Source organism: Lampetra planeri, chromosome 25, assembly GCF_965212315.1.
Source record: "Lampetra planeri chromosome 25, kcLamPlan1.2.h2, whole genome shotgun sequence".
In the NCBI taxonomy this organism is placed as follows: Eukaryota; Metazoa; Chordata; class Hyperoartia; order Petromyzontiformes; family Petromyzontidae; genus Lampetra; species Lampetra planeri.
This window is the reverse complement of record NC_136131.1, coordinates 1,007,171-1,031,813: the sequence shown is the minus strand read 5'-3', so window position 1 is coordinate 1,031,813 and position 24,643 is coordinate 1,007,171. Positions and strand designations below refer to the sequence as shown.

Sequence of the window (24,643 nt, the reverse complement as noted above, 5' to 3'; positions counted from 1 at the left end):
CGGCAAAATTGAGTCGTCCGCCGTTGCCGATCATTGCTACAACTCGGTGGGCTCTCATGAGATTGTTTTCTCCGAGACTAAGGTGCTCTGCAAGCCTTCTGGCTACCATCAAAGGTTTGTACATGAAGCCATTCAGATATACAAACACAGACAACCGTGATGACGGGTACAAACTTAGTAATCATTGGAAAGATGTTATCAACCATGCAAAAAAGATTTAATTACACACTTTTGGACCATCTTATCTGACAGGCACTATTTTACTTCACCGAGTGTTAACATCCCTAACGTTTAACAGTACTCTTTATTGTCAGCCAACACTGGTATAAACATGGGCATTTCCGCTCCTTTTCTATTATGTACATCCACAGTTACTTGCGCAACACGTCCCTGACCACGAGTCCATTCATCCCACAGTGACTTGCGCACAAACAGCATAACAAAGAGCGGCTTAATCGTATCTAATTCATTTACCCACCCAGCAGTATAACAAAAGCAGTAATTGACCACTTCACAACTCCTCCTCCCCCGCTGCCCTTCCTGGCTCCTCCCCCCTTAACCACTATATAAGGTACAGATATTTTGCTGTGACGGTTTCACCTGAAGATAGAAGCTTGTGTTGCCTCCGAAACGTAATAATATTTTTATTAATTTTGATTTCATTTTTTACCTACGTGACTTTACCGAAAGAACTAAGAGTATGAATCCTTGCAGTCACGAAAGCTTCAAATCTAGAATGAAGAATTATGTTTGTATATAGCATCATTCACGCAAATTGCAGATGAAAATGCTGTAGAATATGTAACGTGTACATTTTTTATTTTAATCCATAGGAAACCAGACAAACAGGAAGGCAGCCAGCACGGGTGTTAAGCTCTGTGGTTCTTTATCAGGATGTTTGACCAAATTCTTGGATCCTTCGGTAAAGTCACGTAGAAGGGAAATAATAAAATAATAAAAATAAAACAATCAATTCTTACGACATTTCGGCCACAACATAAGCAGCCGTCCTCAGGTGAAAAACAGAGCTGTCGGAAAGACAGCGTCCTAATGAACACTGCTAAGCTTGGCAGTGTATTTTAAGCTGGGTGGGAAGAGCAGAGCGCCTTTTGTCTGAAATCCTGCGGCCTTACACGGGAAAAACCACCTCTGCGGTACTAAACTCTACTCACCTGGTATCGACAATCAAGGGTATTTCCCTGTCCCCAGACGACCTGCTTGTTAGTTTTGATGTGGTTTCCTTATTCACCAAAGTTACTGTACTTGACACCATCGCAATAATTGAAGACTTGGTTCATCAAGGACTGAACACTGAGGTACCCCCCCTGGTGAGACACTGCTTAACCAATACATACTTCACCTGGAATGGAACTTTCTACCAACAAACTGAGGGCACTGCAATGGGCTCCCCACTATCTCCGGTTGTAGCCAACGTTTTCATGGAGAAATTTGAGACTGACGCCATCCAGACTGCCACTCTACGCCCGACCTTATGGAATAGGTATGTGGATGACACTTTTGTCATCTTGCCACATGGCCAGCCTGCTCTAGACCAATTCCTCGACCACATCAATTCCATACACCCAGCCATCAGATTTACCATGGAAGTCGAAAAAGATGGCAAGCTACCCTTTTTGGATGTTCTAATAAAAAAGAGACCTGATGATTCAATGAACCACTCTATCTATAGGAAAACTACCAATACGGATGCTACCTAAAACCGGATTCCCACCACCATCCATCCCAGAAGAATTCCCACATCAAGACTCTACACCATAGAGCCCAATGCATCTTCGACCAGAAACACATTGCCAGTGAACTCAAGCATGTACACCAAGCTCTCAAGGCTAATGGTTACTCTGACTACACAATCCGCAAAGCCATCACTCCAACCATGAAGGATCCTCTTGAGGAGCCATTCAAAACCATCACCTGACCCTACATCACAAAAATATCTCCAAAATCCTGAATAAAACAAGATCCAGGACCGATTCAACACAGTACATAAAATCCGTGATCTGGTCCCGTCTGTAAAATGTGGCGTCTACAAACTAAGTTGCCTCTGTGGTAGCAGTTACATTGGAGAAACCAAACAACATGTCTCGGACCGCATCCGTGAACATAAAGCAGACCTGAAACACGGTAGGACGAACACCTCAGTCGTGGCAGACCATTGTTATAATTCAGTGGGCTCGCATGACATTGACTTCTCCAAGACGGAGGTTCTCTGCAAGCCATCCAGCTACCATGAGAGATTCGTTCATGAGGCCATCCACATATATAAACACAGAGACAATTTCAACTGAGAAGATGGATTCTGGCTCAGCAATCATTGGATTGTGTTTACGTTTACGGTGACTTTCAGACAGCAGTCCATTCGCTGGAAGTTACCTGCTACCACTCTCCCATTACATATTTCTTTGCTTCCTCTTAATACCTTTCACGCGACGGTCAATGGTATGGTGTACAGCAGATTGTATAATAATAAAGAGTATAATAGTGTAATGTTTAATATAATGTATAAGATAATACATAGTATCGTAATGGTATAGTGAATATACAGCAGTGTGGTATACAGTAGGGTTTGTCGAATAATACAGTGTAATATTACAATGTCTAGTCTAAGGTATAGGGTAGTGTATAGTAACGCAGTGTATAATTCAATGTTGGGGTTTGTCTATGGCAGTGTATAGTACAGGGTATAGTCGCGTGATGTAGAAAAAATTTAGTTGGAGGCATATTATATTTTTTGCGACATAGAAGTGTAATGTATAATGACTTATTGTTAGTAGCTCAGCTTATTGGAGAGTATATTGATTATATTGATGTAGTTTATATTTTAGTTTTTATCGGTTCACTATATGGTAGTCATTATATAGTGTAGCGTATACCCGGTTACTTAATGTTAATAGCTCAGCTTATTGGAGAGTATATTGAGTACATTGATTATATTGATGTAGTTTATTCCTAGTTTTTCACATCGGTTTATTGTATGGTAATAGGGTAAAAGCAGTTCTTTAGCGTCAATATGCTAAATTCCTCTGTTGATATGTAAACTCCTTTTTCAAGGCGCTCTGCTCCTCCCACCCAGCTTAAAATACGCTGCCAAGCTTAGCAGTGTTCATTAGGACGCTGTCTTTCCGACAACTCTGTTCTTCACCTGAGGACGGCTGCTTATGTTGTGGCCGAAATGGCGTGAGAATTTAATTGTTCTATTTTTATTATTTTATTATTTCCTTTCTACGTGACTTTACCGATGGATCCAATAATATGAATCCCTGCAGTCACGAAAGCTTTAAATCAAAATGTTTGACCAACTCCAATTATTAAAAAAACATGACACGCACAATAACTATGATTCTTCCCAACACTAGACAGTGCCATGTGTGTAATGTAATCTCCTTATCTGCAATACACACAGAAAAGCCCAGACATTACACACAATAATGGGCATTCATGCACGATAATATGTAGTTTAATCATTCTCACCTGATTGGACATACACAGAGTTGTTAATACAGGTCAGTGAAATTCCTCTTGCCTCTGACCCTGTTACCCACAACTAATATTCACCGAAATTCAGTTGAATTGGCCAGGTAGTCCAGCAGTAGCACAAGTGGCTTGCAATCGGAAAGTTGAGAGTTAAAATTGCGGTTGAGGGTGGATTCAGCGCATCATCTTTCTGGGATGATAAAATCAGTACCACTTTGTGGGGAAATCAACAGTGATTGTCCTACGAGAGACTCGCCCTCACCATGGGAATGAGGGATTTCCACCATTTGCACAGCACTGGAAACAGGAGATGAGCAATGCTCATTTGAACAGGAAATTACGTTGACTCGTTTCTACTGGCACTTTGGTCCAAGTTTTGTCGATTTTAAAAAGTACTCGAAAATTGCTTAATTGGAAAACAAATAGTTAAATTCGTCACCCGCTCCTGTGAAAAATAGCAGGACCCTTGTGAAAAAAGCCTTGAGGCATGCCTGGGTACACAATTGCAATCATATTACTTAGCTAAATGCTCACAGACTTACCAGCACCTACATTACTGAGCCATAGAGTTTGCGATGCAATAGTAGAATGTTTAAAGTCAGCATATGCATACTCACACAAACATAAAGCTTAATAATACCTTGCAAGCGCTGGTGTAGCCATGTCCGTTTGTACTCCGATCGCCATGGGAACTCCACCACAGCGGATGCTGCCCAGCTCCTCAGCCACTGCGATGCTGTAGGAGAAGTCAAGTCCAAGCCCTCCATACTCTGGTGGAGACGAAAAACACAACTCAGAGCTTGGGCCATTAAACACAGCCCAACGACTTGCATCCACCAGCTCCCCATAACATTTGACAATAACAGCTACCATTTGCCACAAAGTGGCAGTGACATCACGAGGGTACTTGTGCAAGGCTAGGTGCAGTTTAAGACCACGTGAAATATCGAAGGATCTAGCTGTTTTGGGTCAACTATCTATGGCGGCCAGAAGATGTGGCACCAACATCAAACAGGCTAAACCCACGACACAACAAATACTGACCCCTGGCTAACCTTTCCTACACTACAAGCTCTTCTGACACTCACTTCGGCAATCACACACTTTATGAGTCTTTCATTATCCACTGGTAAGATTCCTAGCACATTTTAAGAATGAAAGATCATACCACTGCTAAAAACACATGAATCGACATCAATAACCCAAATAGCTACAGACCCCTGTCTCATTTACTCTTCCTATCAAAAATACTGGGAAATAAATTCCAACAGCACATGAAATAAAACAACCTCTATTCAACCTCTATTCAAACCAATCAAGTTTTCACACCAACTGTAGTACAGAAACAGCCTTAATACACTGGACTATGCACAACGAAAAATGGATAATCCCACAACCCAATGCAATCATCCATGACCTCACAGCAATTTTGACACTGTAGATGACACCAGACTCAAAAAGGCTCTGTAGTGACTTTTTTTATCACACAGTTCTCACGCGGTTAACTAATGATGTAAAAAAACACCACTATACTCACATTTAACAACTGCACATAAAGACAAGACCAGTCCAGATAATCGTCACTGGTTTTGGCCATGAACAGGAATCGAACTCGGCTCGCCAAGTTCGTAGCGCAGTGCACTAACCGGTACGCCACCACTCCCCACAACCCCATTCCTTGTTTGGTCCCTTCAGGGCTCTATCCTACGATGACTCTTCAACCATGATGCACTCTAATAAGACCTTGGATTACAACATCACTCCTATGCAGACGACATTAGCCTTCTACTCACCATCACACCAGGATCCACTGATAACAACAAGATAATAACCTCAGGTCTGAATAATTTCAAAACACTAGCCTTTTGCCCGTCTAAGGACGGGTGTATTGCAGTAAATCTGAAATTTGCAAGTGAAAAGCAGACCACGACGTGATATTCATTGCATCAATGCGTGTGCAATTTGTAAGGGCGCGGTGACACAGACCTATTTAATTTTAAGGTTATAATCCCTTGTTCATCATGACGTCATTTTTACTTGTATGTCTCAATAGCGTTACGGAGAACGCGTGACGTGAGGGTTCTGCCTTTGTAGTGAGGGTTATTCGTTTACGCTGAGAGAGGAGGTGCCTCGCCCACGCATGTGGAGTGACGTCACCCACTAATTATTATTAATGGAGGAGGGTGTCCATTTGGAGGATGTCACCTGTTCATGATTATTAATGAAGGGGGCTGTTCGATGTGGAGTGATGTCACTTGCTCATGATTATTAGTGAAGGTGGGGGGGAGTACTCCATAGTGTGACGTCACCCGCTCATGATTATGACTGAGGGGTGTGGAGGTGTCCATTTGGAGGACGTTCCCTGCTCATGAATATTAATGAGGGATGGTCGATGTGCAGTGACGTTCCTAGGTGATTATAGTAGGTATGTCTCGTAAATAATTTTCTAAAACTTAACGTGACATTTTTTTAGCAGGCACCAAACAGACAGACAGGGCAAACGCCTCTATTATTATCACACCTCGTGTTGTGTAGCGGTTAGCCAGCTGCGCTATGAACCCAGCGACCTGAGTTCAATTCCCGCTCATGGTCAACACCAGTGACGATCATCCAACCGGGCTTGGGCCTCACCTAGGTTGACTCAGCCTAAAATTAATATCTGGGGTGGTGCTGGCCACCAACCCCCGAGTGTGCCGTGCCGGTCTTCATAGTCCCTGCACACTCACGGAACTTGCCCCAACGGCCTGTTAAGGATATATGGGGGATCGTTGGAGTGTGTCTATTTGTGTGTACATGCGTAATGCTGTGTTGATAATAAAGGTTTTTGGGTTATATTGCGCAAGTATGTGTGGTAACCCTCCACCACCCAACACAGCCAGTAAGGTTTGTCACATAAACAAACGTGCCAATTAGTTACTACTTCAGCCCACCGGTGTGTTGGAGAGTAAATCCACAACATTCACAATTTGAGTACGACGTTTCACTACATCCAGCATCATCGGGCTATGTGGCAGAATAGTGAAAGCAATCCACCTGCTTCTGGTCTTAAATAGAGCAAGATGATGTTATTACTGTGAGCTAATCAGGTGGGGAGCGCAGAGGGGGGTATTGTAATTTTTCTACAATAGATCGGTAATCACAGTTGATTAGCACGTGTTGCCTTTACAAGTGTAATAAAGGACTTCGCCGACACACTGCTGGGTCTCCGTCTCTCTTTATTCTCGTTGACGCTCGCATTCCGCTGGTCCCGACAGCGGACCGGCTGCTCCTCGCGTGCCCTTCCGTCAGTCGCACCGCTCCCCGCTCCCGCACACCGTTGGCCGACGGTGTACTCGAAGCGTCTCCAGACACGTGGCTGATGGTGCGGGTACCCTCCGGCCACCCAACGTGGTCCTGCTTCGTGATTCCACCAACTGACCCGGAGATCCTTCCTGGATCCCACCTATATTCCCTTCACCATGTGATCCTGTCTCCTCCCTCTCACCACGCCCTTCACCGAACCTTCCAGATCCCGACCTCCGCATAGCACCCTGCTGGCTCCGCCCTTAGGTTCCGCCCCTGCTCTCCTCACGTCCGATTGGACTGGAGGTGAGCGGCGGACCTTCACATATGCCCCCATACTGGGCCCTGCCCCCAATACCCTGGGCCGTATGATTGGCCCAGAGCCATGCAACGAAACCCTGCTTACGCTCGCATTACATGACCCCCCCCCCCCCGATGTAAAAGACCAGCCGTCCCGGCTGAATCAGGACCAGACAATGCGAGCGACGGCGTCACCCCCAACAACCACAACAGAAATAACGGAAAAGACAATAATAACAACCAATACAATCAACGAAAGGGATCTGGATCGAGTGCGGGCCGCCGGCCCGTCCTTCACGAGAACCGGCGCCTACGGAGACCACAGTCTGGACGGGGTTGGAGGAACGGCGGAACTGGAATCATCCGCCGCCGGTGGAGGCCCATCCGTCGCAGGAACCCGCGCATCAGAGAGGCCCGAACTTGGGGCTCCTTCCAGCCGCAACCTCGGCGGGGGTTGAAGGGCAGCGGGAGCAGGTACTCCCGTCGCTGTTGTAGGCCCACCCGGTGCAGAATTCCCTGTGTCCGGTAGGATCACCGTCAGCCCGTTTGACACGGGTCGCCATCCGACGTCGACGGCGTGTCCTTAGGCGGGGACTCCGAACGAAGAGGTGGACGAGGTCGACCCTGGCAGTCGCGCGCGAAGTGGCCGAGTCGGCTGCAACGATAACACGCCATGTCAGCCGGCCGGCCGGCCCCCGCAGCGTCCCGGCGATCCGCCGACGAGGGCACCGAGCGTAGCACCATTCCCCTCCGTGGGACCCACTGGCCCGCCGCCGCAGTGAGGTCGCCAGGCCACGCATCGTCCGGGACGAAGACGACCTTCGATGGCGTCCAACCAATGGGTTTTCCATCAATGGCCGGATCGCCCGTCCAAACGGCCAACTGCGCCCAACGATGCAAGTTGAACTGCGCGTCGAGGCACTTGGCCGCCAACCGGGAGGTTAGCGGCTCGTGGCCGCACAGGGGCAGTGGGATGGCGAGGTCCTTGGAAAACTCCAACATCTCCAACAAATCGGGCTCGGTCTCGGGGTACACGGCCATGGCCAGCGCAATCAGAGCACCACGCAAGGCCACGGGTGATTCCTCCGGTGCCCGTTGTCTTTGGACGAATCTGCGGTGAGCGTCGTCTGGAGGCTCGTGCGCTTCCGCCATCTCGTCGAAAGCCCCTTTTAGCGTCGTCTTCTTCCCAGCCGGGATGGAGCGGAAAAACTTTAAAGATGCGTCATCGAGGAGCGTTGGCAGGACCTCCAACGCCTCTTCATCCGTCCACTTGGCGGAGCGGACAGCCGATTCAAACCGCCAAGCGAATGCGCTCCAAACCCCGCCAACGGCAAATTCCTTTATGGATGTCAGACGGTGGCTGCGAGCCCCCCCGCCGCTCCCACCCGAAGTGGCAGCCCCACGTGGCGGCGACAAAATGGCGGCTTCCTGCCGTTTAGTCGCGACCGCGCTCAAGATGGCGGCGTCCTGCCGCGTGTCGGAGAAGGCGGAAAGCCGCAATGGTGGAAGGCTCGGGCCCACCCGAAGTCTCCCCATGCAGCGGCCCGACGCGTGGTTGTCCCGGCGCCGTCGTCGGCGCAACCAGAGTCATCAAATTCAGCAAAACGGCCCGCAGCGAGTCAATTTGCTCAGCCACGTGCCGCCAGTCGCCCTTGGCGCCCGAAGACGCAGACGGCCCAGCTCCCGTGACGATATCTTGCACTCCAGCAGAGTCGCCTGTCGCCGTCCCGTCTGCACCTTCCGTGTCTGGGACCGCCACCGCTTGAGTAAGGTCCCCGTCGTCATCCGAAGAAGGAGTGGGTTGAATCTTCTTTTTGAGATGTTTTGACATCACGAACCGCTTCTGACCCCAGTGTAAAAAAGGACTTCACCGACACACTGCTGGGTCTCTTTATTCTGGTTGACACTCGCACTCCGCTGGTCACGACAGCGGAACCGGCTGCTACTCTTGCGCGCGCCCCGCGCGCGCCCCGCGCGCGCCCCGCGCGCGCCCTTCCGTCAGTCGCACCGCTCCCCGCTCCCGCACACCGTTGGCCGACGGTGTGCTCGAAGCGTCTCCAGCCACGTGGCTGATGGCGTGGGTACCCTCCGGCCACCCAACGTGGTCCTGCTTCGTGACTCCACCAACTGACCCGGAGCCCTTCCTGGATCCCACCTATATTCCCTTCACCACGTGATCCTGTCTCCTCCCTCTCACCACGCCCTTCAACGAACCTTAGGTTCCGCCCCTGCTCTCCTCGCGTCCGATTGGACCGGAGGTGAACGACGGACCTTCACATACGCCCCCATACTGGGCCCTGCCCCCAATACCCTGGGCCGTATGATTGGCCCAGAGCCGAGCAGCGAAACCCTGCTTACGCTCGCATTACAGAAGGAATACAATTGTAAGGTGTATTACTTAATACGATTCCAGGCCGCACTAAGCCTTTGGCAAATCATCTTTATCCACCTCCACTTCCATGGTGAACTGAATGGCCGGGTTTTGTGAATTCGTGGAGATGGATAACACACTCCCATTCCTGGATATTTTGCTCGGACGCGGCCCAAATGGTAAAATAACACACATCACACTGATGCCTATCTGAATGCAGGTTCGCATCATCACCCCACGCACAGAAATCCTCGATCATCAAGACGCTCATACCTTGGGTGAAAAGAGTGTCAGATGGTGAAAGTCTGAGTGAGATTAAACATGTTAAAGAAGATTTTAATTAATTGGCTACAATAATGCTGAAATTAACATAGTATTGAATGCCAAACCAAGATCAATCAGCAATAATGCTGAAAGTGATCATGTTATTAGAGTTTCGTAAAAACAAAAAAAATATTAATAAGATTTGGCATGGTACACAACATCCAAAAACTAGTATTTTGTACTAAAGATTAATTGCCAAAGTTATCAACGGAACGTGTGTATCTGATTAATTGCTCGTGTGGTAAATGTTACGTTGGACAGACAGGACATAACATTAGCGTAAAATTTAAAGAACACTAAATAAATATAATACTCACAAACACAACTGTCGGCAGTTGCAGAACATGCTTGCCAGCAAGAACATTCAAATGATTTTGATAACGTTGAAGTGATATATAAAAGTAATTATGACTGGCCCAGACTAATTCGACAATCTATTGAAAATGAGAGAAATATAAATAATTTTAACCGCGCTTAGTGCGGCCTGGAAGCGTAAAGTAATGCACCTTACAATTGAAAATTCCTTATACAGTAAAACCTTGGATTGCGAGCATAATTCGTTCCGGAAACGTGTTCGTAATCCAAAGCACTCGTATATCAAAGCGAATTTCCCCATAAGAAATAATGGAAACTCAGATGATTCGTTCCACAATCCAAAATTACTGTATTCATATAAAAATGATTAATATAAAATACCTTATTATATTTTTATCAGTTAAATTTCATATAAAGTAATCAAATGTATTAATTAAATTTAATCGTGGCTGGTGTGAGGGAGACGAGAGAGAGAGAGGAGAGGAGGGTTATTGTGTAGGACGACTTTCACTTGCAGTACAGTTACTAAAGAACAGTCACTACACTTGGACACAAAATAAAAAAAATGCTTTACGCACACACTCGTGGTCACACCACTATAGTAAATAGTATACGCTCGCACGGATGTTGACTATACGAGTGAGGCACACCGACTGAGACCGAGCATGGGAGACGATTACCCACAATCCCGCAGCGAGAGAGAGAAGAACCATTGGCTCAGTTGTGATCACATGACGCTCGGCAGACAAAGCGTATACTGTACGTACTACAGTACTCGTATTGCAAGACATCGCTGGTTTATCAAATTAATATTTATTTAAAAAAATTTGCTCGTCTTGCAAAACACTCGCAGACCAAGTTACTCACAATCCAAGGTGTATTTGTATATGTGTAGTGGCATAGCGCTGGCTGCTGGAGGAACTGCGGTGTGCGGTAGTACAGGAGGGGGAGATCTAAGAGAAAGGTCACAGTAGGGGCCCATCGGGAAGCCTCGGGAACCCGCTAGTAGGTTCCAGAAAGGGGACGTGGCCGGGGCGGAGCGAGGCCACGCTGAGAGTATAAGAGGGGCCGCTGTGGGGGACCTCGTGGCTGTTGCTGGAAGTGGGATCCCCATCATGCTGCTCAAATCCATCATCGTCACCATCTCGTCGTCATCACTATTCTTCTCATCGTCGTTTCCATCTTTACCATCCCGGGGCGCTGCTAGTCAGACAGCCTACCAACTGTTCTAAGTAGTGCCGCCGATAATAGACGGTCTTAATAAAGGGTGTGTGTTATCCCTATGGTGCTTGTTAAATAAAGAAGTGCCTCCAAGTCTGACTGTCCCCGAGATGATTCACTACATTTGGTGTCAGAAGTGGGGTGAAAAAGAAAATTATTTACGTCAAAAGCAGAAAAGAGGAAGAACTCACCTGTAGTGTCCTCGGAGGATGAGGACGACAGAGACGTTATCCCCTCAACGGCCCCAGAATCCGGGACCCCGGTCATGTGTCCCGAGGCAACGGCACCTTCGGGGCAGCGGGAGCAAGGCACCGGCCCCTCGCAGCCACCGGTGTCTCGAGCAACTGCTCTCCTCTGCTGCGCAGCTGGTGGTCCAACTTGGGGCTGCTGTGCCTGCCGAAGGACCTGCAGGGCAGGGTCTGCAGGCGGACAGGTCGCCTTCGACCGCCGCGCCCGCTCGGGAACCGGCGGGTATTTCGCCCGCGGAGCGGGAGCTGGTTCCCGGCAAATTCTAGGTCGCCATCGGCGGCTTCTGCGGGGGCGCCATTTTAGCAAAGGCGCCTGCCTCCCATCCACGAATCTGTGGCGGTGGGAGGCGACTGGGCAGCATTACAACACCGCTTCAAAGCGGCCTGTACCTTGGTCAAGTGGTCGGAGGAGGCGGCTCTGTGGGCTCTGCCGACGACTCCCTGGCGGTGTTGGAGGCCATCCCGGAGGCGGATTGAGCGACTGCCTTGGGCATGCGTTCAGATGACCGCCATTTTTGGCCCACCGTCCAACGTGCGCCGAAGGTTTGTGCTGCGGTGGCGTGGGAGGCCGAGATGCCTCTCGCCTTCTGCAGCGCACTGCTGGCCTTGGGCCACGCAGCTTATCCGCGCATGGAACAGAAGGTGCTGGATTCCCTGGCGCTGGAAAGGTTGCTGTCGCTGGCCCAGGAGTTGGGCGTCGCTCTCCCCATCACAGAAGAAGTCGACCTTTCGTCCCAGAAGGTGGCTCACTGCATCCAACTGCACGTCAACCTGCAGCAGTGGCCCGAAGTGGCTGCTTGCGTGGGGGTGCCGGAGGATCCGGAGGAGCCTGCGCCGCAGGAACCGGAGCGGGCCTGTGCGTCGTTCGTCCGGGACCCACGTGGGAGAAGAGTCGGGGGCGACGACCGGAGCCGGAGCGGTGGGAGGGGGACCCCCTTCCAGCATGGAGGTCCATGACCGCCTGCTTCAAGTGTGGCCAGCTGGGCCACATAGCCAGGGAATGCCACAACAGCACCGGATCGTCCACCTCGCCTTCAACGTCCTCCACCTCGCCGACATTCGCTTCCTCGGCCTCGCAGGCGAGTCGCGACGTATCAGACACCTGGATGCAAATGTCACCTCACGTATCTCGATTGTTAAGCGTGTCCGGTTCGCACGTCGCCATCCCTCATCTTGTCGCGGTGCGTGAGCGATGGACTCCGGCGTCGGATGGGTGGTCGTGTGGCATAAGGCAGTGGGAGTGCATTGGCGCACCATGTCGTGGCGGCTACGGCAGGGTCGTCCGGGGTGGTTGGCTTTATTCAGGGGATAGAGGTAAAGGTTCTGGTCAACACGGGAGCATCGTCCACCATGATTTCGGAGCTCATTTTAAAATTGTTTCCGCCAAGGACCTGTTGTGTTAACCCAGTCACTAGTGCTTGTGTTGCCGCGAACGTCGGAAGTTTGGGTACTATAGGCCAAATATTGGCAAAAGTCCGCGTTGGGAACATTGAATTGACGTGGCCGGTGTTGGTCTCCAGGACATTGGCTGTGTCCTGTCAGCGGTTGGCCTTTTTGAAGTCTCCAACTCGGTTAGCAAGAGCTAACGCTACAGTTCAGGCACTGGCGAGAAAAACTGTTATGGTTCCGCCAGGTGCACAGATGTTAGTGCCCTTACAGTTGTGGAAGCACCTGGATTTGACAGATTCCGATGAAGGGGTCCATTTAACCCCCTCTAATACAGTGACTCGGGGTCTCGCATTGGTGGGTGCTCAGACCATAGTGAGGGTGGACCAGGAGCCCTTTTTGCAAGTGCTAAATGTGGGGCTAGGGGCTGCGGTGGTCCAAGCCGGGACAGTTTTAGCCCACGCAACGGCCGCGCACTGTGAGGAGGGCTGCATGGAAGCTGCAGAGGTCGTTGGCGTGGTGGAACTGGGAGGCGAGTCCGACGGGGCTTGGATGGACACATTGTGTGGGGAAAATTCTGATTTGTCCGGGAAACAGCAGGGCGAGCTGCGTGCCCTGCTAAGGGAATTTGCCGATATTTTTAGCCAGGGGAAATTTGATATTGGCTGCACTTCATTATTGCAACATCGCATAGATACGTGTAACGCAGCTCCGATAAGGTAGAATTCGTATAGGCTCAGTCCCAGAGAGAAGAACCATGTTTGCCAGGCAGTTGACGAGATGTTGGCTGCGGACATTATTTCCCCCTCTACCAGCCCGTGGGGGGCTCCAATTGTTTTTGTTTAAAAAAACGGGAAGTAAGTCTGCACTTTTGTTTTGACTTCCGCAAATTGAATAAAATTTCCGTGGTGGACACGTATGCGCTCCCTCGGATGGTTGACTCCTTCGACGCCTTGTCGGGTACGCGGTTATTCTCGACCCTAAATTTCTTGTCGGGGTTTTGGCAGCTGCACTTGGATGAAGAATCCAGGCGTAAAACCGCGTTCCTAACACCACAAGGGTTGTTCCAATTTAATTGCCTCCCAATGGGGATTAATTCCGCTCCTGCCACGTTCCAGCGGCTTATGAAATTCGTCTTGGCAGGTCTTCAATGGGACTCGTGCCTCATTTACCTGGACGCCGTCATTGTATTAGGGCGCACGTTTCAGGAGCATCTGCAGTGACTGCATTCAGTGTTTGTCAAGGTGCGGGCAGCCAATCTCAAATTTAAACCGCAAAATTGCCATCTCTTGCAAACATCGGTGCGGTATTTGGGCCACATTGTTAACGCGTCTGGGATAGCCACGGATCCCGACAAAACAGCGCGTGTGCGCACATGGCCAACCCTAAGTCAGTGGGTGAAGTTCGCAGCTTTGTCGGGTTCACGTCGTATTATCGCCGGTTTGTCCTCAAGTTCACGACGATCGTAAAACCGCTCCACGCGCTCACTGCTAAGGGCCAGATATTTCATTGGGGGGAGGGGGAGGAGACTGTGTTTGTTGCATTGCGCGATCGTCTCGTCAACACGCCTCCCCTCGGCTACCCTGATTTCTCTCTGCCCTTTGTGTTGGACACAGATGCCAGCAACACCGTAATTGGTGCTTGCTGTCCCAGGTCATGAACGGCATGGAGAAGGTGGTGGCCTACGGGAGCCATGTGTTGTCCCTCGCAGAGCAGTGCTACTGCGTGACGCGCAGATAACTGCTGGCCATAGTTTACTTTGTGCAGCAATATAGGCCGTATCTATACGGACGGGAATTTGTCATGCGCACGGACCATGCGGCCCTTCAGTATTCCTTACGAATTGACCAGCCTTCCGGCCAACTGTCCCGCTGGTTAGAAATTTTGCAGGACTAATCCTTCACAGTCACCTATAGGAAGGGTGTGCGGCACTGCAATGCAGATGCGCTGTCCCGTTTACCACCGAGTGACCAGTGTGCGTGCTTAATGGGTGCCGGTCGATGTAAGCCATCGGTTGCGGGATCGCCACACGCTGTGGTGGCGTCTGTCGATGCGCCACCACTCGCAGCAGATGCACATAATGACGGCACATTGGGTCTCACGCACGCCGAATGGGGACGCCTCCAGACGGAGGACGCCTCCTTGTTGAAATTGCGGCGTCGCATTGGTGCGAGAGGCAGTAAAAACGTTCCAGCAGCGATGTTCCTTATAGTCCTCCATGACTTATGATGAGATGGGATGAAGAGCTGCAGTGTTATTGCATGGTGGTGCCGACTGTCTATGGGGTAAACTCACACGGGCGGTCCATGAGAAATTAATGCACCTCGGAGTCCGTAAAACCTTGCTAACACTAAAGCGTGACTTCTATTGGCCCAGGATGACGGACGATGTATACCACATGGTAAAAGGTTGTACTGACTGCGCACGCCGCAAGCCACCGTCGAGGCAGGTCCAGCCTCCATTACAATCTATCACGGTATCTCGTATCAATGAGCTAGTCGCTCTGGACATTCTCGGGCCATTCCCCGCCACTCAGAGGGATAATACACTTCTCCTGGTCGGGGTGGAATACCTGTTGCAGTGGCCGGTGGCATGGCCTCTGCCAAACCAGTCGGCAGCATCCATTACAGATGCGTTTTTGCACAGCTAAGTCATGGACAAGGGGGCTCCTGAACATCTTCTTACAGATCAGGGGCGGAATTTTTCTTCTAAATTGTTACGTTAGGTGTGTGACTCCCTGGGAACAAAAAAAATTAGGACCGCCCTACCATCCTCAGACGAACAGGATGTTGGAGCGCTTGCACAGGACCCTTACATCCATGTTGTGCCAACAAGTTAATGAGGCGCAGTTGGACTGGGACTTGTACATCCCCGGTGTCCTGGCCACATATAGGATGGCCCCTAATGCCTCAACAGCTGGGCATGGATTTGGGTAAAAAGAGAGCCATCATGCCCATGCAGGTCATGTTTAGGCGTTTGACGGAGGCGTGGGAGGCGTATCAGGGAAATTTGGCCAAAAGGCAGGCCGCGAATGAGAAGCTCGTAGGACAACGAAAGTCTGGGACCCCATGGACTGCTGGAAACAAGGCTTGGCTGCATTGTCCCCAGGTGCCCCTGAGTACATCCCCTAAAAATTACACCGGCCGCGGCAGGGCCCTGGTATGAGTTCAAGAGGCCGCAGTGCGTACATATACAAGTCGTTCGCCGTCGCTGGTTTGTGCACCCGTCACAGTTAAAACCCTATGTTCCACCTTATGTTGACGGTTCATCTCCAGAGCGGTGGGTGTCTGATGTGTCTGACGAGCTGGGGCGAATGAGCCCAGAAGTTGCTCTTCAGGAGGAATGCATTGTACCGCTCGCAGGATCAAAGCACCTGAAGTCCGGAAATCCCCCCACAGTGCCTCCGTGTGATTGACTGCGTGTGGAGGCCCGGTCGCCATCTTCTTCTCCCAGGGAGGGGCCACACTCTTTAGGTTATTTGTGTGATGTCCCGGTGGTCCCCAGGATGCAAGTTCCTGCTGGAGATGGGGGACCAGCGTCAAGGACTCGCTCCAAGAGCGCTTCGTTCCGCTGAACCACTCGCTTCCCGTCGTTCAATTGAATTTTGATGTCGTCTGGCGGGTGGCCGCAGCCACGCGCCGGGCTGTGGCTTCCGGTTGATCTGGGGTCCTTCCCGATGCTCATGGGCTGTGGCATGCCGGCGGACATCGGGAATTGATACGCTTCCCTCGTGGTTTGGGGTTAATAGTTAAGGGGTTTTTTTTCTGATGTCCGTTAACCCTCCCTGTTAGGCAAATTGCGTTAGCACACATTATTATAAGCCTTCCCCCTCTCCTTATGTGATTGTTGTCAGCAAAGACGGCTGTTTTTTTTTTTCATGAGGGGGGGTGAGGTAGTGGCATAGCACTGGCTGCTGGTGAAAAAGGGGAACGGTGCTGTACGGCAGTACTGAAGACAGCAGGCCATGAAATACACGAGACGGGGAGATCTCGGGGAAAGGTCACAGTAGGGGCCCATCGGGAAGTCTCGGGAACCCGCTAGTAGGTTCCAGAAAGGGGGCGTGGCCCGGGGTGGAGCGAGGCCACGCTGAAAGTATAAGAGGGGCCGCTGTGGGGGACCTCGTGGCTGTTGCTGGAAGTGGGATCCCCATTGTGCTGCTCAAGTCCACCATTGTCACCATCTCGTCGTCGTCACCATTCTTCTTGTCGTCGTCTCCGTCTTCACCATCCCAGGGTGCTGTTAGTCAGACAGCCTACCAACTGTTCTAAGTAGTGCCGCCGACAACACCTTATGGGGATGACTATCTGCTCTTGACTGCTTTTGTGGGAACGTGCTGATGACATCACACCACCTATGCCCAAGACTGAAGAAGAGCTTCACAATTCTGGCAGTGGCCTGATTGATCATGCTGTGGTTGCAACTACTAGCAAAACATCGGAAATTGTTGAATGTTTTGGTTTTCTTTCCGACATACCGGTGTGCAGAAAAAAATATTGGCCCATTTTCTTATGCAATAACTTTATTTGGCTGTTAGGTAAAGGAGAGTGTGCGACACACATTGGCATTTTACTCACGATTTTACCCAAATTCAATTATGAACCATATTGGTTGTGTGAAAGCCTAAGTGTGAATTTAGTGTTACATTCGCAATATCAACAGTATAGTGGGTAACAATTAGCACTTGTAGTGCTATACAATATATCATTGCAATGTGCTGTAGTCATTACCTGTGGGCTTATTTACGCCAAGGAAGCCAGCATCCCCCAGAGTTTTGAAAATCTGTCGCGCTGGAAACTTTTTCTCAGCCTCCCACTTGTCCACGTGAGGATTAATCTCCTTTTCAATCAACTGCAGCGACACAACGGCAACATCGAGTCGGCATCAGATCAAGAGAAAAATTTAACTTTTGTCAGGCATCAGACAAAAGTTACGATCAAGTCAAAGCAAAATCTAAATAATCTCCTGCTGCTAAAATTAGTATTTCTGTATTGGTTGCTCCATCTCCTGTTTCCAGCCCTAATCCAGTGCTGTACATTCTACGTTTCTATGGTGTATACAAGTTTCCAGCCACTGTTGACTTCCCCACAAAATCCCCCCTGAAGGATTGATGAGCTGAGTCAACCCCCAAGCAGGATTTGAACTCACAAGCTGCCAATTGCAAGCCGATTGCTCTACCACCGAACCACCTGACCGAATAATAGTTCACATGCTACTACAGTGATGTGAGAGGTATATGACGAGTGGTAAGTGTGGCGCGTGGTATCAGGTCGGTGTCATACCTATCATTTTACCACAGTGTATACATTTACATCTCTAAATCACATGATGAGATGGTGTATGTGCTATGAAGAAGGGCTATTGCCCGAAATGCCACTTAGATTTATTTTCCTTTTAAGCCTGCAATGTGATTGATGGATGTGTTCAGTTATTTGTGCCTGTGTACTACTACCAATGTAGCATCATCAAACCATGCGTGCTATTCTGTTTGTGTGTATATCTCCATGATGATGTGTAGGAATGGTGGCTACAGTCAGTTGCACAGGTCGTACAATCTACGCTGGGCACAGCATTCTATATTACACCTGTGCTCGTGTATCTGCATTGACTCCCAGTTCAAATCCGCATTGATTTTAAGATAGTCCAACTTGTGTTCAAGGTTTTAAATAGGCCCAATTCACCTTATTCACGAAATGATTCAGCCACACACTCCACTAAGATCTCTGAAATCTACCAATCGTGCCCCTACAAAACATACTGCACTGCAGGCTTTGAACCTGGGATCATCACTGGGGTTTTATTTGTAGGGAGCCCAGGCTCTGAAATTCCCTTGCTCTTGGAGGTCAGGCACTCACAGTAGAGGTGTAATAAGGGACTCGATCCTGGTTCTGTCTCCGTCGTCCTTTATTCGGGTTCTTACACTTTTCCCGCACGGCCCTCGCTCAGAGCTCTCCCCTTGGCAGCTCCGTAGCTGCCCTCGCTCCCGTAGCCTCCACACCTCTGCAGCTCTGCTGCAGAGCCCTTGTGCAGTCCTCCGGCTGCGCTCACTGCAGCTCCATCGCTGCTCTTACTGCAGCTCCACTGCTGCCCGTCGTTCCTCCGCGCTTGGTCACCGCTGGCCGACGGTGCCAAGTTTTACTCCCCCGTGTGTGTGGCAATCTCGCCACTCCTCGACCTCCGCCCTGCGTAGCCTCACTCTAACTCCGTCTCCCACACTCTCTCGTCTCTTCCGGTATCTCTCCCTTAAGACCTCACCCCTCTCACCCACGTGACCTAACTCCTCCCCCCATGACGTCATATCCGCGAAGCCGTTTACGCCCGCATTACAGAGGTATTCTGGTTTGAAGATCCCACCACCTGTTTAACGAGACCTCCTCTCTGGAGCCATGTGTGGTTGGATATGTAGTGGGCAGGAGCTGTATGTGGATGGGTAGGTGGTGGGCAGGAGCTGTGTGTGGTTGGGAAAGTAATGGGCAGGAGCTGTCTGATTAGCTCGGTAGTGGGCAGGAGCTGTATGTAGATGGGTAGGTGGTGGGCAGCAGCTGTGTGGTTGGGCAGGTGGTGGGCAGGAGTTGTGTGTGGATGGGTAGGTGTTGGGTTGGCTGGGTCATGTAGCCCGCATGCCCAACCACGGCATGCCCAAGCAGTTTCTGTTTGGCCGGATAGAGAGGGCTAAACGGGCACGATTCCGGCTAGAGAAGAGATGCACTGATGCGGTAGACGGAGAATGTGCAGCTGGGTGGACTTGCCGAAGACCAGTACCAGCGGTGTTAAGATCGGCCTCTATGGAGAAGACTAGTGGAGAACAATACTGGTCAGTTGGAGGCAGCTGCTCTCCAACAACAACCGAGGGCAGAGGAGCAATGCTCACAACACCAAGTGGAGCGCTGGGTGGCTAAGATGCAGCAAGTTGGCACAGTAGGGGGCACAGCTGGCGCATCTGCCAGTCAGTCAGCCGATGGCACCTGAGTCTGCTCCGTGACCTCCTGTCAGCGAGCCTTTGACACTTCATGTGACCACAAAGTGCACCTGGCCTGGCACAGGCACCGTGGTGATGTTACCGTCACTCAGTGATGATTGGCGGGTATTGGTATTGGTGTGTGTGCGTGCCCAGTGTGTGTTCGTCTTTGTGTCTGCCTTTGTCTTATCTTTGTGTGTGTCTTTGTGTCTGCGTGTCTTTGTGTCTGCATGTCTCCGTTTTTGTGTGCGTGTGCACGTGCCCCGTATGCTTGTGTGTGCAATTGTGTTTATAATTGTGTTTACTCATTGTGCCCCTTCCAACAAGCAAGCCAGCATCAGGACTCAAAGTAAGTGAAAATAAAACAGATTTTTTTTCTATTCATATTACTTTATTTTATGTTTCATTTACTATAAAGTATTTTTTTACAGTATTACATGAAAATGTACAATATTTATTTTTATTTATGAGTTAAAAATGTTTCCCTTTTTTTGAACCATAACCTATTTCAAATCACTGACCGTAGGGGCAATTAAATACAGCACATTAGTGTTCCAACTTGCAAATCGTTCGACTTACGAATGGGCCACAGGACCTAATTATGTTCGTAAGTCGAGGAATGTTCATTTTATTAACTAGAGCATTGAGTATCTTGATTAATCAATTGGGAGCTTTATAAACAGTGAAATTACATTAAAACTAACCAGAATATAAGTAGGATTAAGTTAAGTAGCTTAATTACATTATCAAGTGTTTAGAGTTTTTCATAAAAGAGGAAGAGTTGCCAATGTGGGGCTGTATTTGCCCTGCTTTGTATTGTGCCAATTTATATATAGCAGAACCAATTGTGGCACCTGGGTCTGTCCCGTGACCTCCTGTCAGGGAGCCTTCAACACTTCATGTAGACTCAAAGTACATCTGGCCTGGCACAGTGATGACGTTACCGTCACTTAGTGGCGAATAGCGGTTATTGGTGGGCAGGAGCTGCGTGTGGTTAGGTAGGTAGTGGGCAGGAGCTGTGTGTGGTTGGGTGGGCAGGACCTGTGTGTGAATGGGTAGGTGGTGGCAGGAGCTGCGTGTGGATGGGTAGGTGGTGGCAGGAGTTGTGTGTGAATGGGTAGGTGGTGGGCAGGAGCTGTGTGTGAATGGGTAGGTGGTGGGCAGGAGCTGCGTGTGGATGGGTAGGTGGTGGGCAGGAGCTGTGTGTGGATGGGTAGGTGGTGGGTAAGAGCTGTGTGTGGATGGGTAGGTGGTGGGCAGGAGCTGCGTGTGGATGGGTAGGTGGTGGGCAGGAGCTGTGTGTGGATGGGTAGGTGGTGGGCGGGAGCTGCATGTGGATGGGTAGGTGGTGGGCAGGAGCTGTGTGTGGATGGGTAGGTGGTGGGCAAGAGCTGTGTGTGGATGGGTAGGTGGTGGGCAGGAGCTGTGTGTGGATGGGTAGGTGGTGGGCAAGAGCTGTGTGTGGATGGGTAGGTGGTGGGCAGGAGCTGTGTGTGGATGGGTAGGTGGTGGGCAGGAGCTGTGTGTGAATGGGTAGGTGGTGGGCAGGAGCTGTGTGTGGATGGGTAGGTGGTGGGCAGGAGCTGTGTGTGGATGGGTAGGTGGTGGGCAGGAGCTGTGTGTGAATGGGTAGGTGTTGGGCAGGAGCTGTGTGTGGATGGGTAGGTGGTGGGCAGGAGCTGTGTGTGGATGGATAGGTGGTGGGCAGGAGCTGTGTGTGAATGGGTAGGTGTTGGGCAGGAGCTGTGTGTGGATGGGTAGGTGGTGGGCGGGAAGCGGTGGTGTAATGGTCAGCGCACTGCGCTACTAACCTGGTGAACCAAGATCAATTCCCGTTCATGGGCCAACACCACTGACGATTATCTGAGCTGGTCTTGGGCTTCCCCTAGGTTGACTCAGCCTCAAATGAGTGCCTGGTACAGTGTGTAAACATCGCCACTGGGGAGACAAAGGCGGTTGGACATGTGCCGTGCCAGCTTTCATAAGTGCTCGCTAACAGCACTTGCCCCAACAGTCTGTTAAGGCTATCCGGGTGATATTTCTCTTTGGTGGTCAGCAGCTGTGTGTGGATGGGTGGGTGGTTGGCAGGAGTTGCGTGTGCGATTGTGGTTGGCTCGGCAGGGAGTGTGGGGATCGTAAAGGTCGTGTTGTTGTGCTGGAGTATCTTTCCACACGTCACCTGAAGTAGGCCAAAGTTAAAACACTTTTAGCATTGGATTTTGCTATTAAACAGCTACACGGACATAGGTAATAGAAATCCACGTTTTAACAACTATATAACTTTACCTAATATACTGCAACCCATGTATTGATGTATAGCATAACATAGTAAAGACAAATTACAAATTGTACTACGTTGTAAAGGTGACTGCAAGTTAATGGCTGCCTTCAATGTTCTTATTATTCTGCTTAAGTCTAAAGTCAGAGGGATGTGTTCAAATCAGAACGGATGTGTTGCTCATCTTCTGTTTACGGTCCTGAGCCAGACGTCGACAGTTATGATGGTATGATGGGCTGAGTAAACCCCCAAACAGGATCCGAACTCGCAATACTGCCGATTGGGGGGGATTTCAACGTATTCCACACTGTGGACTACATGCATACACACAAAAACCATAGCGAACCATAAATGAACTCAATTTATTATAATAACTCTACAAAGAGTGCCAAGTTGGGTCAAGCTATGAGAGCAAGACAATAATAGTCATGCACGCGTGAGATATTGAAGGAAGCTCGAGATCAGAATGATGAATTAAAGACCAGCGAGAGCTGCATGGGTCGCTTTTGTAAGAGTGAATGTAGCAAGGAAAAGCAACATAGCAGCTGATGAAACATTGAATGCTGAAACCGGTCCAATGTCTACTTGTGTTGAACCAACGCTGTTTTACTGACGCACTTCCCAGACAGCTGTGTGGATGATGGGATGTGTAAAAAAGAAAATCTGTTGTGCGTATTGACTGTTCCCTGAGAACGTTCGTAATCAGTGCATATTAACCACCTGGAACGGGCCGCAAACAACCAAGGCAATTGGCACAGCACAAAGAGTTCACACAAAGTGCGAGACCTCCCGCCGCTCGTGTAACACTCCACACAGACACGTGCACAATGACGCACGGCGCCCTAACCTTGAGACTGCCTCTGGCATCTCGACACACACCGACACACAGCTACACACAGTGACAAACAGGCGACATTAGCCACCGGTTGACGTCACTACGTCGTTTGTGCCAGACTAGGTTCACATCGAGGCCAACACACTCACTGACACAAAGATCCCCCAACCCCCTGTGTAGTGTTCTTCAACGACTGTTGGGGGCAAGTGCTGCTGAAAGCGCTTGCGAACCGCTCGCACGGCACACGAGGGGGTGATGATGTGGCCAACAACCACGCTGCTAGCCCGGACGCCTTTGTCTCCCCAGTGCTGATGTTTACATACCGCATCAGGTACTCGTTTAGACACTGACACACACGCACTGACGAACACACCGACACACACCGACGACACACGGACACACACCGACACACACGCCGATACCGACACACACCGACACACAGACAGACACAGACCGACACACACAGACACACACCGACGCACACGCCGACACCGGCACACACGCTTACACTGACACACACACCGACACACACGCTGACACCGACACACGAACAGATACACACTGACGCACACGCCGACACCGGCATACACGCTTACACTGACACACACACAGACACACACCGGCGCGCGCACCTTGCGCAACGCGCTTCTCAGCTGCGCGTGCTCCTCGCTCCGGACGCCCGCGGCTCCCCGCGCTCCCGTCTCGCCGCTCCGCTCCCCGGGCCGAGTCCCCGCGGCAGCGCCTCGCGCCAGGCGCGGCGGGGCGCGCGAGGCGGCGCGACCACCGAACCGCAGCAGACGCGACGACATCACAGACATGGCAGGGGCGGAGAGCGGAGAGCAGCCAGTGGCGTGGAACTGTTTGCAGTGGCGGAAGTTGAGGGGGTCTCAGTGGGAGGTGCCTATGGGGGGCGGGGCCGGCTGGCGGGGTCGAGGGGCAGGGCCAACCGACACATCTGGCTCATGAAAGCGTGGCCGTCGAATAGCTGCTGTCGAGGTTACTCCGTGATGGATTCGGCACAGGATGCACTGCCGGGGGAGGGTTACGCCCCCTTGTTTGAAAGGTTTACCTCGTATTGTGCTGTAGATAACGACTGGATAAGTATTAGGTACAGGCGACCCCCGCACCTACGACCTAATATGTTCCTGAGCGACGGCCGAAAGTGAAGACGTCGTAAGTCGAAGCCTTATTTCCCATAGGCGCAATGTTATACATGAGGGTTCCGTTCCTGTAAACCCATTACATACCATAAAAATACCAAAATTGTCCACAAAAGAAATGAAAATAACCCTAACAAACATTTATTGTAACTGAACATCACCATTATCAACATTTATTAAGTAAAAACAAACACTTAGATTTGAAAGTCCTTAAGTACTTTTCTGCATGTGCATCACATTTCCTCTTCTCAGATGGAGCGAAAGGCGAACATTTTTCAAAATTTGAAGAAAAACTACAAAGAAGTGAAAGAGCGTTGATAGAGAGACGCTGCTGCATTCGCTCTCGGCGCAGCTGCAGACTGTCGGGATATACTGCACATTCGCATACGGCGGAAGAGCAAGCAGCGCATGATAAGTGCAGACTCGTCGCCAATTAACTTGGCATCGGTAGCAGTCATTAGGCGGTCGTAGATACG

At 50.2% G+C, this 24,643-nt stretch overlaps 1 protein-coding gene across 1 annotated transcript in view; it reads right to left on the bottom strand.

Annotated features, from left to right (window-relative positions):
- LOC144727212 (putative acyl-CoA dehydrogenase 6) overlaps positions 1 to 23,885 on the bottom strand; it is a 50,149-nt gene extending 26,264 nt beyond the window's left edge. The window contains exons 1-3 of the mRNA XM_078605884.1: positions 23,640 to 23,885; positions 17,667 to 17,787; positions 4,133 to 4,262 (exon numbers count right to left, since the gene is read on the bottom strand). Of these exons, the coding sequence (XP_078462010.1) occupies positions 4,133 to 4,262; positions 17,667 to 17,787; positions 23,640 to 23,825 (437 nt within the window). The 5' untranslated portion in view covers positions 23,826 to 23,885. The remainder of the gene's footprint in view (positions 1 to 4,132; positions 4,263 to 17,666; positions 17,788 to 23,639) is intronic.
- Between the last annotated feature and the right edge of the window lie 758 nt (positions 23,886 to 24,643).